The sequence below is a fragment of the Ranitomeya imitator genome, chromosome 7 (genome assembly GCF_032444005.1).
Source record: "Ranitomeya imitator isolate aRanImi1 chromosome 7, aRanImi1.pri, whole genome shotgun sequence".
In the NCBI taxonomy this organism is placed as follows: Eukaryota; Metazoa; Chordata; class Amphibia; order Anura; family Dendrobatidae; genus Ranitomeya; species Ranitomeya imitator.
Genome location: NC_091288.1, coordinates 226,699,570 through 226,718,991, shown reverse-complemented (window position 1 = coordinate 226,718,991; position 19,422 = coordinate 226,699,570). Strand labels below are relative to the sequence as shown.

The 19,422-nt window shown below is 44.7% G+C and overlaps 1 protein-coding gene across 1 annotated transcript in view; it reads right to left on the bottom strand.

Annotated features, from left to right (window-relative positions):
- TGFB1I1 (transforming growth factor beta 1 induced transcript 1) overlaps window positions 1-19,422 on the bottom strand; it is a 108,943-nt gene that overhangs the window by 30,509 nt on the left and 59,012 nt on the right. Inside the window, exons 2-8 of the mRNA XM_069735271.1 lie at window positions 14,777-14,813; window positions 14,572-14,693; window positions 14,431-14,495; window positions 14,228-14,337; window positions 11,710-11,773; window positions 4,154-4,232; window positions 2,029-2,379 (exon numbers count right to left, since the gene is read on the bottom strand). Coding sequence (XP_069591372.1) covers window positions 2,029-2,379; window positions 4,154-4,232; window positions 11,710-11,773; window positions 14,228-14,337; window positions 14,431-14,495; window positions 14,572-14,693; window positions 14,777-14,789 — 804 coding nt within the window. The 5' untranslated portion in view covers window positions 14,790-14,813. The remainder of the gene's footprint in view (window positions 1-2,028; window positions 2,380-4,153; window positions 4,233-11,709; window positions 11,774-14,227; window positions 14,338-14,430; window positions 14,496-14,571; window positions 14,694-14,776; window positions 14,814-19,422) is intronic.

The following is a 19,422-nucleotide window of genomic DNA, read 5'->3' as shown; positions in this document are numbered from 1 at the left end:
AGCAAATCCTGTGTCCTCCTATAATTTCCTGCACTTCACCATCTATCATCCTTTACCAACTACACCGGGAGCCCTGGGGACTAAGCTCTACCTGTGGGGAGCTATACCAACTCTGCTGCAATGCCATCATCCCCAGTGGACCTCTTTAAGCAGCGTCGGCCATCCTTGGCCGAGTACCACAGGTGGCATCACAAACATTTCTCTGTAGACTTTATTTGCCACTACACTTCATCCCCCTTAATTGGACGCCCAGGGGCACGGATGGGGTCACTGCCGCCGTGACTTCCCCTTTAAGAACAGTGCCGACCCAATACCGAATACCCCACGGTCCTAGCGGGCGCTCCAGTTTCCCAGTGAAGCTCATTATTTTCTTTAATGGGAAAACACATATAATTACCGACACAAATGAAGGTTGGAACTTTTTGAAGAAATGTTACCTCTTTGATGAAGAATGAGTCCTCCAGAATCCAATCTACTCTATAGATCCGGATCATTCATAGGAGTGTTCAAGAATGCAGTTTAATATAAGTCATTCATATTTTTTTCCAAGTTTCATCCCAGGATCATTGCTGAACTTTCCTCCCCTCTCTTTTTAGGTTGGATTTGGGAGAATTATCCCTTCCCATCCTCTCAGTCTAGCTAAGATATTTCTGGGAATGAGTTTTATTTTGATTTTTTATTACTGTTGTTTATGTTTTTTTCTTTTTGTAGTAAGTTTAAATTGTTTTCCACCTTTGTCTTCTGGTATAACATGGGTTATATTGTATTTTTAGGTACATTTCATGGTTTCTTGTTTCTACTGGCTAGGATTCTAATTTTATTCATTAGTCAATATGAAAAGGTTCTCTACATGGAGGGAAGCTGTTCAGTCCAAAGCTGATGTCATCGCTTTCCAGGAAACCAAATTCAAGGATAAAAATCCACCTAAATTCATACATAAATCTTTCCATACTCCTTTAGATCGTCTTCATGTGTAAAAAAAGCTGGTGTTTTAACAGCTATTAGAGACACCATCTCATTCCAATTTATTAATGAAATTAATGATCCCAAGGGAAGATTCCGCATTTTAATTTGTGAGTCTGTAACGCATACAATAGTAAATATATAAGCCCCCAACAAGGGTCAAATTACTTTTTTAAATAAACTAATAAAAAAGTCAATAAGCATAAAATAGGTTCTCTTATTTTTTTAGGAAACTAATATTATCCCTGATAGAAACTTGGACACAAGAGCTTCCTGCAGGAGTACTGTAGAAACTCTTAATAACTGCTTGTTACAAGAACAACTATTTGATATTTTTCATTGTTTAAATCCAACATCTAAAGAATTCACCTTTTATTCTAATTACCATAAATCATCATCTAGAATCGACTTACCGTATATCTGAACCCAAACATAATTTGTAGCCTGCTCCTTATTATATATTATCTTGTGATTACATACACCTCTAACTGAATGCAACAAAGGCACGTTGCCTGGCATTATGTTTACTGGGGTTGTTATAATGCCATGTAATTGATGACGCTAGAACTATACCTTTCATTATGTGTTCAGCTGGTGTGCATGTGATTTACTCGCCCACTTTGTCAAATGCAATTGAATGTAGAACCTTCAGTTTGTTGCTATTTTTGCTGCATCTCTTTGTCTGACAAGAGGCATCCATTTTTAATTAATTTTTGATAAATGTATTAATAAATCTTGTTTTTTGCTCTATACACTCCTTATTCCCGCTTGTCTTTTGTGGGTTCTGGTAGCAGATTCCCTTTAATGTCCGGTTTCGACAGACTAATTCCATGAGCACAGACTGATCAATAGTAAAAGCACACGATGTCATAGTTCCTGGCAACACATACTGCTCACATAGGGTGAAGAGCGGCTAATAACAATGTTGTTCTGAGGGGTCAGGTAATTGGCGGCTTGTTTAGAAAGGCCAATAATCAGGATACAAGCATTCCTATGAACACTGGTTCTTGGTAATCAGCCGGTGGAAATAAAGCGTAAGGTTAGACTACAATCCCTAATGGTTACCTGTCCTGCTATGGGGCGCTGGCAGCTTTCACACAGACCTTTCGGTTGTGTTTCTATTCCTTGTTGTTTGAGACCAAACTGAAATTTCACCAACATGGAGTCCAGGTCCCGATTCCCATCAGGTTCGGCATCTTTGGAGAGGGACGTTTCTTCTGGACGCCTGTCCTGTGCAGCAGAACCTTCTTGCATTACTCCAAATGTGGGCAATACAGAACGTCCGTCATCTTGAGCTCCAGTGTTTGTGGATGCCTGGTTGGAGCTTGGAGCTGGATACAAGGCTTCTTCAGTTTCAGAACCCACATTTGAGCTCCCTAGTATGGAGTTCTCCGGCTGCTGCTGTGCAAGAGACATCTATAGAAATGGCACAACACACAATACATAACTCATTGGTAATATTTCTCATCTTTGTGGCAAATTAACTATTCCAAGTACAACAGTATTTTGCATCACATGCCACTTCTATAAGCACTTTTGCTCCTTTGATGGCAAGGAACTTGGACTGTGGTACTGTGGAGAGGTGACATAGCCCTTGCTGGATCACATTGTGCCAAATGGGCAGCACTTAAAAATTAGTCCAAAAAATGTATCCACTATATGGCCTAGTCTATAACTAATCTGCTTCCAACATGCACACACTGAATCCATTGTTAAGAAATCGATCCCATATCACTCTCTCATTATCATTCTGCAGGATGCCCTTGATGGAATCTCATGAGTACCCACCATCAGGCACCTAGGAAGTTATAGATTCACCCTATCCAGTGATTTTTAAAAGAGTATGAAGCTTTACAAATCATAAAATCAGAAGTTTACAATTCCGGATTGACTTTCCGCACTGCACCGACCATAATGGCTGAGGCAGAAATTGGATTTCACTTAACAGTTGGGCTATGTGCACATGTTGCGGATTTGATGCTGCGGATCTGCAGTTGTTTTCCATGCGTTGTACAGTACCATGTAAACGTATGGAAAACAAAATCTGCAGTGCACATTCTAAGGAAAAAAACACACGGAAACGCAGCGGTGTTTTTTTCGGAGCATGTTAATTCTTTGTGCGCATTCTCCAGCGGTTTACACCTGCTCCATAATAGGAATCCGCAGGGGTAAAACCACAGACGGAATCAGCACAAAAACTGCGGTAAATCCGCAGCAAATCTGCGGGTAATCCGCAGTGCAGTTTACTTGCGGACTTTGCAAAAACAGTGCGGAAAAATCTGCACACCAATCCGCAACGTGTGCACATAGCCTTACATACTAAAGCAATATATAATTTCTATTTAATTTACTCAAGGCAAGTAGATGTGTCTGGTGGTCACTGATCCAAACCCTAAGCACAAACCTATCCGTTCAAATATTAACCACAAGTTTAAAAGTTCTCTGACTCTTAGTGTCCAAAAGTTGTCTGTCACGAGTGTTCGTGCTGTATCACAAATTGTGACATGTGCATATAACAGATGGTTGACACAAAATAACGGGCAGTGCTGCAGACCCCAAATTATGGCACCCAGATTCTCCCAATTGTCCTATCAGTCCAAAAGACACAAGGTGTAGAATGGTCTATCAGAGCTTGACCTAGAAATCATACACCGCAAGTCTCCTGATGAGAAGCAACTATTACTCCCAGAAGAATATGACTAGTGTTAAACTGTGAAAATGAGACTGGACGGCGGGAAAAGGACAAACAATATAATTCCACATTAAAAATAATGAGGCAGATCCATAAAACCGTCTAAAAGATAAAGTGTCTTATTTCTGAAGCATCCAAACCAAAGGCTGCTTGATATCATATTCTACTCTTGGAAAATGAAAACTGCCCTCAGACTGGAGACTGGGATTGTGGTGGAATCTCGCCATATCATGGAGCAGATTGACCACAATGGTGCAAGAGAAATGAGAAGATGTTGTTCATAGCAAACAAGCAGCCTCCATCTCTGAGGTCAGAAGCAATGATCAATCCACAGGTACAATCCAGAACGTGAAGGGTTCATTGTATCTACATCTGGAGTCCCCATACAGCTCCAGGCTGGGTGTCAGCACACTGGACCACGCGGACAAAATTATAGATCATTTTAAGTTATTCAAACAGAAGGCCATTTCAGGCCCACAATAAAAGTAGAAATCTGACCGTGTTTTGTTTGTGAAAGTCCGAAAGTGACGCCATCAGTCTGTCCAGTTCCAGTGTGGCGGATGATGCAGACAAAGCCCTACGGTATGCCAAATTTGTATAATTACATATATGTATATACAGTATATTGCATATAAATACACACACAGAATAGGCCCCTGTGCAAGAACAATATATGGGCCCTTTACAGTCCAGTCATAATGCACAATTCCACCTGCGTTAGAAGCAGAAGCCTTAAGGTACCTTCACACTGAACAACTTAACAACGATATCGCTAGCGATCCGTGACGTTGCGTTGTGAGGGTGACCCTAACCCTAACCCTGAATAGCGATATCGTTGTGTTTGACACACAGCGGCGATCTGGATCCTGCTGTGACATCGTTGGTCGGAGCAGAAAGGCCAGAACTTTATTTTGTCGCTGGATCTCCCGCAGACATCGCTGAATCGGCGTGTGTGACGCCGATCCAGCGATGTCTTCCCTGGTAACCAGGGTAAACATCGGGTTACTAAGCGAAGGGCCGCGCTTAGTAACCCGATGTTTACCCTAGTTACCATTGTAAATGTAAAAAAAAACAAACACTACATACTTACATTCCGGTGTCTGTCCCGCGCCGTCAGCTTCCCGCACTGACTGAGCGCTGGCCAGCCGTAAAGCACAGCACAGCGGTGACATCACCTCTCTGCTTTACGGCCGGCCGGCGCTCACAGTCAGTGCGGGAAGCTGACGGCACGGGACAGACACCGGAATGTAAGTATGTAGTGTTTGTTTTTTTTACATTTACAATGGTAACGAGGGTAAACATCGGGTTACTAAGTGCGGCCCTGCGCTTAGTAACTCGATGTTTACCCTGGTTACCCGGGGACCTCGGCATCGTTGGTCGCTGGAGAGCTGTCTGTGTGACAGCTCTCCAGCGACCACACAGCGACGAAACAGCGACGCTGCAGCGATCGGCATCGTTGCCTATATGGCTGCAGCGTTGCTTAATGTGACGGTACCTTTAGAAGCAGGCCCCCTCTTGAAGCCCTAGAAGCAGGCCCCCTCTTGAAGTCCTAGAAGCAGGCCCCCTCTTGAAGTCCTAGAAGCAGGCCCCCTCTTGAAGCCCTAGAAGCAGGCCCCCTCTTGAAGTCCTAGAAGCAGGCCCCCTCTTGAAGCCCTAGAAGCAGGCCCCCTCTTGAAGCCCTAGAAGCAGGCCCCCTCTTGAAGTCCTAGAAGCAGGCCCCCTCTTGAAGCCCTAGAAGCAGGCCCCCTCTTGAAGCCCTAGAAGCAGGCCCCTTTGTGAAGCCCTAGAAGCAGGCCCCCTCTTGGAGCCCTAGAAGCAGGCCCCCTCTTGAAGCCCTAGAAGCAGGCCCCCTCTTGAAGCCCTAGAAGCAGGCCCCCTCTTGAAGCCCTAGAAGCAGGCCCCCTCTTGAAGTCCTAGAAGCAGGCCCCCTCTTGAAGCCCTAGAAGCAGGCCCCCTCTTGAAGTCCTAGAAGCAGGCCCCTTTGTGAAGCCCTAGAAGCAGGCCCCCTCTTGAAGTCCTAGAAGCAGGCCCCCTCTTGAAGTCCTAGAAGCAGGCCCCCTCTTGAAGCCCTAGAAGCAGGCCCCCTCTTGAAGCCCTAGAAGCAGGCCCCCTCTTGAAGTCCTAGAAGCAGGCCCCCTCTTGAAGCCCTAGAAGCAGGCCCCCTCTTGAAGCCCTAGAAGCAGGCCCCTTTGTGAAGCCCTAGAAGCAGGCCCCCTCTTGAAGCCCTAGAAGCAGGCCCCCTCTTGAAGCCCTAGAAGCAGGCCCCCTCTTGAAGCCCTAGAAGCAGGCCCCCTCTTGAAGCCCTAGAAGCAGGCCCCCTCTTGAAGTCCTAGAAGCAGGCCCCCTCTTGAAGCCCTAGAAGCAGGCCCCCTCTTGAAGTCCTAGAAGCAGGCCCCTTTGTGAAGCCCTAGAAGCAGGCCCCCTCTTGAAGCCCTAGAAGCAGGCCCCCTCTTGAAGCCCTAGAAGCAGGCCCCCTCTTGAAGTCCTAGAAGCAGGCCCCCTCTTGAAGTCCTAGAAGCAGGCCCCCTCTTGAAGCCCTAGAAGCAGGCCCCCTCTTGAAGTCCTAGAAGCAGGCCCCCTCTTGAAGTCCTAGAAGCAGGCCCCCTCTTGAAGCCCTAGAAGCAGGCCCCCTCTTGAAGTCCTAGAAGCAGGCCCCCTCTTGAAGTCCTAGAAGCAGGCCCCCTCTTGAAGCCCTAGAAGCAGGCCCCCTCTTGAAGCCCTAGAAGCAGGCCCCCTCTTGAAGCCCTAGAAGCAGGCCCTCTCTTGAAGCCCTAGAAGCAGGCCCCCTCTTGAAGCCCCGATGCGGCTGAATAGGTTGTGCCAATGGTATATCCGCCCCTGCACGCGCATACACATTGTTGTGCAAATGTTTTAGGCGGGTGTGGAAAAAAATGCTAAAAAATAAAAATGCATCTATTTATTTTACTCACTCACAGTATATAGAGCCATTAGTTCCACAGCCCTTCACATACATCACTAGTCCTGAAAAAACCAAGGATCCAGCACTGCTTTCATTCACACTGTATGCATTAAAGCAGAAATTATGAAGCTAACTAGATTCCTCATCTGATTACCCGTGTTGATGGCGCTCCCCTGGAAATAGTCCAATTGTAATGTAAGCAGAAATTGGGGCCCTCAGCGGTGCACATTAAAAGAAGCTTTATTGACTGTGATGACAATGTGCCTGAAACTCCCTACACGTTAACGCAGTGGGGAGGGCTCCATTTTCTCCTTACATGGCTTTATAGACATCAAATCAATATTTGGAGTGACCCCTTTCGGAATTCATGGGGGTTGCTCTAAACATATTGAAGAACAAAATCCTTTAGTCTCTTCATGGGATCCCACACAAACTCGATGTTCTTATTGACACGGCTGGATATTTGGGGTCATTGTCTAGCTGCAGAATAAATTTGGAGCTGATCAGATGCCTCCCTGATGGTATTACATGATGGATAAGTATCTGCCTGTCTTTCTTATCACTGAGGATACTGAGAAATGGGCAATGTGGACGACCATATATGCTGTAGTCAGTCATGGAAGCTTAGTGCAGCAGAGGAAAGATACATTTAGGGATGGGAGAACCCCGATATTTAAAGTTCCTGGCTCATACCAGGCACCTAGTGTCCAGTAACGAACCCCAAACATGGACTTTTAACAGGATGTCCGGTTTTCTGCTCAGGCTCGGACGCCCAATAAAGTTTGTTGAAAGGCTACAGTGCAGCCAATCAACAAGCTTTTAGACTGTGGGCACTTCTGGAATCATCACAGCCGTGCCAATACTGGCACGGCTGTGATTAGCGGGTGCACCACATGACTGGGCCTGTATAAAGGCTAGCTCACAAGTACCAACGCCATTCTGCTCAGATTACTGTAGGGACTGGATGCAGCTGTAGTGAGGGGCAGTGTTTGCAAACAAGCTGCTGTGTGAGTGTGACACCCCAAGGTCCTGGTCCTCACAGTGGCATTGCTTTCCTCATGGGGAGAATGATGTCACGCTTGGAAGTGATGAAGGATCTCTTTAACCAGGTAAACACAATGCACACATGTTCACACTCCAGGCCAGAAAGGGGGAGCTCTGAACACGGATTAAGGGAACTCCCCTATAAATACATTCTGGTCTGGAAGAAAAGTGAGTAGTTAGTGTCAGACAGCAGACTGGAGCAGTCTGAGGCAGAGAGACGTGTTTGGGGCCGTGCAGTCAGAGTTGCTGCAGCTCCAGCATTGAGAGATACCGAAGGAAGAACAGTGTTAGTGAGCGTGCAGGAGAGTGGAGCAGAGGAGCGAGACATCAGGGAAGAATAGCAGCGTTTGGACTACCTCCCTGGCCAAGTGCAGATTCTGGTAGCCGGAAGACCGAGGTTGTGTCGGACTCTAAGAGGTACAGCAGAAACCGGCAGGACAGCTGGATTACATATCACCTGTCTGCCCTAATACCCAGGAGGCACAGTGGCACATAGAGCCCGGGTCGTGATAGAGACCCTGTGAAAAGGCTAAAGTCACCAGTCATACGGGTTTGTGTCCTAACCTTCATGGAGGACAGAGAGCATTGTGAGGACCTTACCGACACAAAAAGAGGACTTAAAAATCCTCCAAAAAATTCAACAAAGTCACAGAGAAAAAAGCAGAGATGTTTTACCTGCTGAAGCCTCCAACCAAATGCACCAGCAGGGCACAGCGGACCCGATAAATGATGGCAAACACACAGGTGCAAAAAATACTGATGAAACAACCATTTTCAATCCAGTGTTGGCTGTTTGGCATTAGTGCACAAAAAGATAAGAGATACTAGTCTGTATATGGGATAATTCACACAAGCAATGCAGAGCATCTGATTTACAGCCTATTAGTAACGCACATGCAGGCGGGCTGCCCAGTGCTACAAAATGCATGCTGTGCGAACAGGGGCCAATAGTTTACAGAGCCATCTTGGTCCGACTGCGCCCTGCAAGATAAAGTGCAAAAAGAAAACCACATATCAATCCTTTATTATTAGTATTAATATTTCCGGGACTCATCGCCCATGTGTTTGGTGAGTGTATGAGCGGGTGTGTGGCCTGGGTCGGTGTGTGATTTATGCTCCCATTACAGCATAGGACAGAGGTTGAATGCTGGACTGAGAGAGGGGAGATAGATTAAACCTTGCAACCCAAGTCACGTGCTGAGAGCAGGCACGTGACAAATTAGTTACACCACGGAGTAGGGATCTGTGACACTCTATCTTTATCTTTCTCTATTTTTATATCCGTTTTCCCTCTCTATCTCTTTTTCTCTCTTTTTGTCTCTATCTCTTTCTCTTTTTCTCTTTCTATTTCACTATCTCTATATTCTCTATCTCCATCTACCTCTCTCTTTCTCTCTTTTTCCCTCTCTATCTTTCTTTCTCTACTTCTCTATATTTATCTCTGTCTCTCTTTTTTCTTTTTGCCTTTGTCTATTTCTCTCTATCTCTCTCTATATATTTCTATATCTCTATTTTCTCTCTCTTTTTCTCTCTATCTCTATCTTCTCTGTTTTTCTCTTTCTATTTCACTATCTCTATATTCTCTCTCTATCTCCATCTATCTATCTTTCCCTCTCTCTTTTTCCCTCTTTCTCTGTATCTATTGTCAGGAAATAGAAATAATTTCTTATTATTTCAATTACACATACAGGGCTCTCAGCTGCAGTTTCCTCTGCCTGCATGTGCCTGTGAGCGATTTCACGTTTCCCCCTCCCTCACCCTGCAATTCAGCTCTAATGTGAGACCAGCGTGCCAGCAACCCTCACTGAGGGTTTAAAGTGAAAGTACAAGTAGAAGCACGTGGAAAATAAGAAACTAAGGTTCCTTTGTCCTTGCAAATGTAAATATCATAGCACTGATTAATGATAGAAGTGGGACAAATACATTTTTGACATGTGCTTTGGTAGAACTATCAGCCAGTGAGTTTTCTAGGTTCCAGAATCAGCACAAATGAGAAACGTAACTGGGTCACCCAGCTACCCCATGTCTATACTTAAACTAATCCCCATGTGACTCTGAGCATAACGATGTGGGTGTCGTCTTTCTATGGGGTTCATACGCCGAGATATGTGGGATGATGGTTTTCATATACTCAAGAGAGAGGAGTGCATTCCATAGCTCTGCCCACCCCATGAGGTCATCCAGGGGAGACCCTTAGTTTTGGGCAAAGGTATAAAATTCAGAGGCCAGACAAAGGGGCGTCTTTTGCTGGGGGATTCAGCTACAACAGGCTGTGCAATCTGACCTGAAGATAAGTGGGGAAGGAACCCTCCCCCGCCACCGCATGGCGTACCATTGAATGATATGAACAAACCGTAAGTCGATTTTCACTGTTAATCCTTTTTTATTTATAATCGTACTATACATACAATACTTGTCTTCTTTTATAATATATTATTTACCCTTTTGTAAACACTGCCTACCTTTTGGAGTAAAATATATAAAATTACTAGCTTTGTTTCTCCTTGCTCTATAACGTACTGTCAAGTCCTCTGAAGTGAATTATGCTACTAATTTGGGCTGGCTCCGGACCCATTATTAATTAAGGAACTGGAGCTGGTGGCAGCAAAAATTGTCCTGCGCTTTTGGGAACCTGGTAGCAACGGACGGCGTTGATAATTATTGTTCCCGCCTGAGTAGGAGTAGTTATATCACCCTTGCTGCAATGTGCCCATTAGCAAGTACAAAGTAAGGCAGCCATTCTGGTGACTAAGTACCCTAGGTGCAGTACACTGTCTGACCTGAGGGTAAGGGGGCGCCAGAGAGCTGCAAGTTCCAAACCGGAACTGGGAAGTGGGATATAGATAAATCCCCTTCAGAAAAGAATCGGGGCAACCAAACAACCCCGTTTCATGACAAATTGGTGTGAGAGGTGGGGATGATAAAGATATCCTCCCTGGGATCCGTGACATCTATATTTCTCTCTCTCTAATTCTATATCCCTATGTTTTCTCTCTCTCTCTTTTTCTCTCTCTTTCTGTCTCTATCTCTTTCTCTCTCTATCTCTCTTTTTGTCTCTATCTCTACTACCTCTCTCTTTTTCTCTTTCTATTTCACTATCTCTATATTCTCTCTCTATCTCCATCTATCTCTCTCTTTTTCCCTCTTTCTCTATACCTATCTTTCGTTCTCTCTAGTTCTATATCCCTATGTTTTCTCTCTCTATCTCTCTTTTTCTCGCTCTTTCTCAATGTCTGTAACACATCTTTCCTGTGATTAGTGGTGAATTTTCAAGTCTTTGGGAAAATGCAACTGAGTTGAGAAATTTGAATTTCATAAGATTTGTTCATCTTTACTATTACCAGCTGAAGGGGTGGGCTGAGTGAGCGCAATTGAGTTTTTCCCCAGCCGAAGCTCTCTGTGCAGATTCAGCTGCTAAGATTTATTTTGTCTCCTGTCACAGCCATTCTCCGGCAGCTCACTGGTGTGTGCTTAACATGCAGCTGGATGAGATACAGATCGCAGTAGTAATGTTCTTCAGAGTGCAGTGTCCTGAAACACATGACTAGGGTGGGCTGCTGTTTAAATTATATGATGGGGTCATTTTATTACATTACTGAAAAACTCCTTTAAGGCGTGCATGCCTAAAAAGCTGAAATCATAGTTGGTCTCAGTGCGTGCACTGAAATTTACAACAGTTTCTGGCACAAATGATAGTATATCTGTGGGCTCTTGGGAGGCACTGACACTTCCACTACGCCATACCCATTTTTTCTCTATACTTTTGATAAATGGTGGAAAAACTTGAAACCAGATGAAATTTACAACTTCTTGCTCACATGTGCTATGCACCATAATTTTGTTTTTTAGGCAATTTTTTGTGAAGTAAAGCAGATAAAGCTGATAAAAATACATTTCCCACTTGGTTTCTTTTGTGATTTTTGTGGAGGGTCCATTTGCAGCACATGATATTCCATGAGATTATTATCCTTCCTATGAGTCTATACTGTTTAAGTTGGGAACACTGATGGCGGGTCCTACAGATGCAAAATTAGAAGACGCTGACTCCCAAAATTCGAATTTAATATCTCATATTCTATTGATTTCTTACCTACGCTCATCCGGTATTTCTGTAATGCTTTTTTCTCTTGGTGGAAAATGGGACATGATCTCATCTAAGAAAAGTGAGAAAAAACAGAACATAGTGATAAGAAGCACTCTATTGGCAAACGGTGATGGTCAGAGGAACATAGAAAGGACTTCTGCCCCCAAAACGGTCTACTAGAAAGTAGTGAATGGAAAGAGAGAATAAGAAATCAGTGAAAAGGAGGCAAAAATGAGACATGAGAAACTTCAACTCTCATAATCACTGCCAGAAATATCTACCCTTCTTATATTCGCAAACCACACACACCAGAGGACCCTTCACCAAGTTTTGAATGCACAGCGGAATAAACATTTTTTGTTTTATTGTTTTTCGCCTCTCCATTGTCGAGACATTAGCAATCAAATAATTTGGCGCCTAAGGAGTTAAATGTGGTTAAGTCCATGTGGGTGTTTATCCTGGGCATGTACATCTTGTCCCTGTATAAATTACTATCTGATAATACCATCTTGGACTTAACAAACTTAACTCATTATGTAGGCTGTAGCTAAAATGGCCATCATTTAGGCCAGGTGCACACGGTCAGTAATTGGCAGCGCTTTGGACGCAGCACATGCCCACTGTGTCCAAAGTGCTGCCAGTTTTTGTGATGCCACATGTATTCATTGAAACGTGCGGAATCACCGCGTCCCAGTGGAATTTATCGTGCGGAGGCTAGCGCCTCTGCAAGATAAATTGACATGCTGCAGTCTGGAAAGACGCGCGGCATGTCCGTCTCCGCAGGTGAGCTGCAGGCATCTTTGGATGCATAGTGGGCACGGGATTTCTTGAAATCCCATCCACTATGCTGTAACATCTGGACGCTGTGGGTTGGACGCTGCGGATATACGTAGCATCTAACCCATAGTGTTTACTGGCCGTGGGAACGTACCCATATGGGACTGCTGGCTATAGAAAAGTTACTGTACTAAAGACGGGTAATATAAGAAATATATTATATTACTTAGTACAGCATATAGTAAAGACAGGTAACAGACTATATATCAAACCACCTAGTAGGGGGGGTTCCACAGGGAGTGCATTTCTACTGTGAGAGCAATGGTGTAACTAGTGGGGGCAGTGAGGAAGAATGTGCCTTCATGCCACAAACTCTCCCAGGTGGCAGCAGTTTGCCACGCACAGGAGTGAGACGTATCGACCTCAAGCTGACAGCCATCCCAGAAAATCTAAAGAAGGCAGGTTCACTGAAGCTTTGACTCAGCTGCTCCCTCTGTCCTCTGCCGGGGACTTTTGCAGTGACTCATGACTCATGACTAATGCAGGGAAAAGTGACCCCCTGTTTTTACATAGCGCTTAGGCTGCCATCACACTAGCGGTATGTGGTCAGTATTTTACATCAGTATTTGTAGCCAAAACCAGGAACAATCAGAGGAGAAGTATAATAGAAACACATGCTCCACTTCTGTATTTATCACCCACTCCTGGTTTTGGCTACAAATACTGATGTAAAATACTGACCAAATACTGATAGTGTGACGGCAGCCTTAGGAGGATTCATAGTCTCAGTTTTTAATCACATGATGTCATAGTCCTAATGGAAAACAGAAGAATTATCTGGTTAGAAAGGCAAAATGAGCAATTGTAAGTGCACAGTGCTGTATAATATGATGACTGAAATATAATGATACAAATTATGATGGAAGGAGGAGGAGGGCGTCTTCAGGGGTCTGTAACAGACGTTTCCTGCATCTTTGGAGGTGGAAGTCGCCCCCTTTACTGCTGCAGAGGTGTGCACCCCCGAGTGATTAATACGCCTAAACCTTCATTAAAGGGAACCTGTCACCTGAATTTGGCGGGACTGGTTTTGGGTCATATGGGCGGAGTTTTCGGGTGTTTGATTCACCATTTCCTTACCCGCTGGCTGCATGCTGGCTGCAATATTGGATTGAAGTTCATTCTCTGTCCTCCATAGTACACGCCTGCACAAGGCAAGATTGCATAGTGCAGGCATGTACTATGGAGGACAGAGAATGAACTTCAATCCAATATTGCAGCCAGCATGCAGCCAGCGGGTAAGGAAAGGGTGAATCAAACACCTGAAAACTCCGCCCATATGACCCAAAACCAGTCCCGCCAAATTCAGGTGACAGAGTCCCTTTAAGTAATATAATCTTTGTAGGCATCATTTATTATAACTGTGATACCATAGCAAGATAACAATGTTATGTACATAGAGCCAACATACACCGCAGCACCTTCAATTCAATATTACCGCTTTGGCATTTCAAGAATGTTTTTGATATGTTGTATCGCTATAAATAAAATATGATCTTTTGTATAGTTTGTGTATTGTTCGTTTAGTTAACGATGTGGTATGTGATGACTCATATGGATTCATAATATTCATTAGCTAAGTTATCAGACGTTATATTTTTTGGGTTTGAGGCTTTGTTGTTGTTTTTGGGATACATGATTTATTTTTTTTGTTGCTTTTTGGTGTTTTAGTGTTTGATGCTTTTCTTACCTGTGATATTAAATTGAGTAGCGTTGAGTTCATTGAGTAGACGATCCAGCTCACATATTCCGCCTCCGACGCTCACAGACACAGAAGGGAGGCTGCACTTCTTTACTGTGCTGGAAAAAGAATTGAAAAAAGTATCTGTGCTGAAATATGCAGAGGCAAAAGCTGACAATTACTGACAACAATGATAATGAAGAATAATGAACCTGTACAGATGGGTCTTGTCTGCGGTGACATCCTCGGGGTCAGCGTTTGTCAATGGCAGGGCTATCTGAGGAGGCACAGCAATGTAGAAGATGAAGTGCACATGGCAACTGGTAGAAGGCTATAACCTGACTTGGCCTCACCTTGGGGTTGTATGGAGGTGGTGCAGGACGCTGTTCACACATCTCAGAGGATTCATGACAATCAGTCAACAAGACTGGACATCGAGTTGGAGAAGTGACCTGCAGGTCGGCCAGCAAAGCATCTGAGAAAGACACGGGGTCAGTGGCCATTGTGTCCTGCATTCAACATCAGGACGATATACATGACAGGTCAACGAAAACTCACCCAAATCCTCCATTGCTCCACAGAACCCAGTGCAGACCTGATGACAAAACCAAAGTCAGTGAAAGAAGACTAGATGTGGGACAGAAGCCCGAAAAATGTGCAGATGATACAAAAGAGGACAGGAAGAGACAAGAAGACCTGGGAAAAGTCAAATGTAAGGAAAAAGACAGCCAGTGTAAAAAAGAGAGTACAGAGGAGACGTGCGAGAGTCATATGTAAGGAAAGAGCCAGCCAACATGAGAGTACAGACCAAAGAAGAGGAGAGACCATTGTATGGAAAAAGACAGCGGGAGTCATCATGAGATTAAAGACTACAGATGGGGTGAGTCCAGTGTAAGGAAAGAGACAGCTGTAATTAAAATGAGAGTGCTTACTAGGCATGAGGAGAGTCCAATGTAAAAAAAAAAAAGAGAAAACTGGAGTCAAAACGAGAGTGCAGATTAGAGATGTGGAGACTCCAGTGAAAGGAGAGAGAAAACTGGTGACATCATGAGATTGTAGACTAGAGAAGGGAAGAGTCCAGTTTAAGGAAATAGACACTCTGAGCGTGCACACTAGTGAATAGTGATAGTCTAGTGTTAGGAAAGAGACAGCTGGAGTGAAATGAGAGTGCAGACTAGAGATGAGGAAAGTCCAGAGTAAGGAAAAAGACAGCTAGTATCATAAGAGTGCATATTAGAGATGGGGAGAGTCCAGTGTGACGAAATAGACAGCTTGTGTCATCCTGAGAGTGCAGACTAGAGATGGAGAGGGGCTAGTGTAAGTAAGGAAACAGCTGGTATCATAGTGAGAGTGCAGACTAGAGATGGAGAGGGACTAGTGTAAGTAAGGAAACAGCTGGTATCATAGTGAGAGAGCAGACTAGAGATGGAGAGGGCCTAGTGTAAGTAAGGAAACAGCTGGTATCATAGTGAGAGTGCAGACTAGAGATGGAGAGGGACTAGTGTAAGTAAGGAAACAGCTGGTATCATAGTGAGAGAGCAGACCAGAGATGGAGAGGGCCTAGTGTAAGTAAGGAAACAGCTGGTATCATAGTGAGAGAGCAGACTAGAGATGGAGAGGGCCTAGTGTAAGTAAGGAAACAGCTGGTATCATAGTGAGAGTGCAGACTAGAGATGGAGAGGGCCTAGAGTAAGTAAGGAAACAGCTGGTATCATCCTGAGAGTGCAGACTAGAGATGGAGAGGGTCTAGTGTAAGTAAGGAAACAGCTGGTATCATAGTGAGAGAGCAGACTAGAGATGGAGAGGGCCTAGTGTAAGTAAGGAAACAGCTGGTATCATAGTGAGAGTGCAGACTAGAGATGGAGAGGGCCTAGAGTAAGTAAGGAAACAGCTGGTATCATCCTGAGAGTGCAGACTAGAGATGGAGAGGGACTAGTGTAAGTAAGGAAACAGCTGGTATCATAGTGAGAGAGCAGAGTAGAGATGGAGAGGGTCTAGTGTAAGTAAGGAAACAGCTGGTATCATAGTGAGAGAGCAGACCAGAGATGGAGAGGGCCTAGTGTAAGTAAAGAAACAGCTGGTATCATAGTGAGAGAGCAGACTAGAGATGGAGAGGGTCTAGAGTAAGTAAGGAAACAGCTGGTATCATAGTGAGAGAGCAGAGTAGAGATGGAGAGGGCCTAGTGTAAGTAAGGAAACAGCTGGTATCATAGTGAGAGAGCAGACAAGAGATGGAGAGGGCCTAGTGTAAGTAAAGAAACAGCTGGTATCATAGTGAGAGTGCAGACTAGAGATGGAGAGGGCCTAGAGTAAGTAAGGAAACAGCTGGTATCATCCTGAGAGTGCAGAGTAGAGATGGAGAGGGTCTAGAGTAAGTAAGGAAACAGCTGGTATCATAGTGAGAGAGCAGACTAGAGATGGAGAGGGACTAGTGTAAGTAAGGAAACAGCTGGTATCATAGTGAGAGAGCAGACTAGAGATGGAGAGGGCCTAGTGTAAGTAAGGAAACAGCTGGTATCATAGTGAGAGAGCAGACCAGAGATGGAGAGGGCCTAGTGTAAGTAAAGAAACAGCTGGTATCATAGTGAGAGTGCAGACTAGAGATGGAGAGGGACTAGTGTAAGTAAGGAAACAGCTGGTATCATAGTGAGAGAGCAGAGTAGAGATGGAGAGGGCCTAGTGTAAGTAAGGAAACAGCTGGTATCATAGTGAGAGAGCAGACAAGAGATGGAGAGGGCCTAGTGTAAGTAAAGAAACAGCTGGTATCATAGTGAGAGTGCAGACTAGAGATGGAGAGGGCCTAGAGTAAGTAAGGAAACAGCTGGTATCATCCTGAGAGTGCAGACTAGAGATGGAGAGGGACTAGTGTAAGTAAGGAAACAGCTGGTATCATAGTGAGAGTGCAGACTAGAGATGGAGAGGGACTAGTGTAAGTAAGGAAACAGCTGGTATCATAGTGAGAGAGCAGACTAGAGATGGAGAGGGCCTAGTGTAAGTAAGGAAACAGCTGGTATCATAGTGAGAAGGCAGACCAGAGATGGAGAGGGCCTAGTGTAAGTAAAGAAACAGCTGGTATCATAGTGAGAGTGCAGACTAGAGATGGAGAGGGACTAGTGTAAGTAAGGAAACAGCTGGTATCATAGTGAGAGAGCAGACCAGAGATGGAGAGGGCCTAGTGTAAGTAAAGAAACAGCTGGTATCATAGTGAGAGTGCAGACTAGAGATGGAGAGGGCCTAGAGTAAGTAAGGAAACAGCTGGTATCATCCTGAGAGTGCAGACTAGAGATGGAGAGGGACTAGTGTAAGTAAGGAAACAGCTGGTATCATAGTGAGAGAGCAGACTAGAGATGGAGAGGGGCTAGTGTAAGTAAGGAAACAGCTGGTATCATAGTGAGAGTGCAGACTAGAGATGGAGAGGGACTAGTGTAAGTAAGGAAACAGCTGGTATCATAGTGAGAGAGCAGACCAGAGATGGAGAGGGCCTAGTGTAAGTAAAGAAACAGCTGGTATCATAGTGAGAGTGCAGACTAGAGATGGAGAGGGCCTAGAGTAAGTAAGGAAACAGCTGGTATCATAGTGAGAGAGCAGACCAGAGATGGAGAGGGCCTAGTGTAAGTAAAGAAACAGCTGGTATCATAGTGAGAGAGCAGACTAGAGATGGAGAGGGTCTAGAGTAAGTAAGGAAACAGCTGGTATCATAGTGAGAGAGCAGAGTAGAGATGGAGAGGGCCTAGTGTAAGTAAGGAAACAGCTGGTATCATAGTGAGAGAGCAGACCAGAGATGGAGAGGGCCTAGTGTAAGTAAAGAAACAGCTGGTATCATAGTGAGAGAGCAGACTAGAGATGGAGAGGGTCTAGAGTAAGTAAGGAAACAGCTGGTATCATAGTGAGAGAGCAGAGTAGAGATGGAGAGGGCCTAGTGTAAGTAAGGAAACAGCTGGTATCATAGTGAGAGAGCAGACAAGAGATGGAGAGGGCCTAGTGTAAGTAAAGAAACAGCTGGTATCATAGTGAGAGTGCAGACTAGAGATCGAGAGGGACTAGTGTAAGTAAGGAAACAGCTGGTATCATAGTGAGAGAGCAGAGTAGAGATGGAGAGGGTCTAGTGTAAGTAAGGAAACAGCTGGTATCATAGTGAGAGAGCAGACCAGAGATGGAGAGGGCCTAGTGTAAGTAAAGAAACAGCTGGTATCATAGTGAGAGAGCAGACTAGAGATGGAGAGGGTCTAGAGTAAGTAAGGAAACAGCTGGTATCATAGTGAGAGAGCAGAGTAGAGATGGAGAGGGCCTAGTGTAAGTAAGGAAACAGCTGGTATCATAGTGAGAGAGCAGAGTAGAGATGGAGAGGGTCTAGTGTAAGTAAGGAAACAGCTGGTATCATAGTGAGAGAGCAGACCAGAGATGGAGAGGGCCTAGTGTAAGTAAAGAAACAGCTGGTATCATAGTGAGAGAGCAGACTAGAGATGGAGAGGGTCTAGAGTAAGTAAGGAAACAGCTGGTATCATAGTGAGAGAGCAGAGTAGAGATGGAGAGGGCCTAGTGTAAGTAAGGAAACAGCTGGTATCATAGTGAGAGAGCAGACAAGAGATGGAGAGGGCCTAGTGTAAGTAAAGAAACAGCTGGTATCATAGTGAGAGTGCAGACTAGAGATCGAGAGGGCCTAGAGTAAGTAAGGAAACAGCTGGTATCATCCTGAGAGTGCAGACTAGAGATGGAGAGGGACTAGTGTAAGTAAGGAAACAGCTGGTATCATAGTGAGAGAGCAGACTAGAGATGGAGAGGGACTAGTGTAAGTAAGGAAACAGCTGGTATCATAGTGAGAAAGCAGAGTAGAGATGGAGAGGGTCTAGTGTAAGTAAGGAAACAGCTGGTATCATAGTGAGAGAGCAGACTAGAGATGGAGAGGGACTAGTGTAAGTAAGGAAACAGCTGGTATCATAGTGAGAAAGCAGAGTAGAGATGGAGAGGGTCTAGTGTAAGTAAGGAAACAGCTGGTATCATAGTGAGAGAGCAGACTAGAGATGGAGAGGGTCTAGTGTAAGTAAGGAAACAGCTGGTATCATAGTGAGAGAGCAGAGTAGAGATGGAGAGGGTCTAGTGTAAGTAAGGAAACAGCTGGTATCATAGTGAGAGAGCAGACTAGAGATGGAGAGGGGCTAGTGTAAGTAAGGAAACAGCTGGTATCATCCTGAGAGAGCAGACCA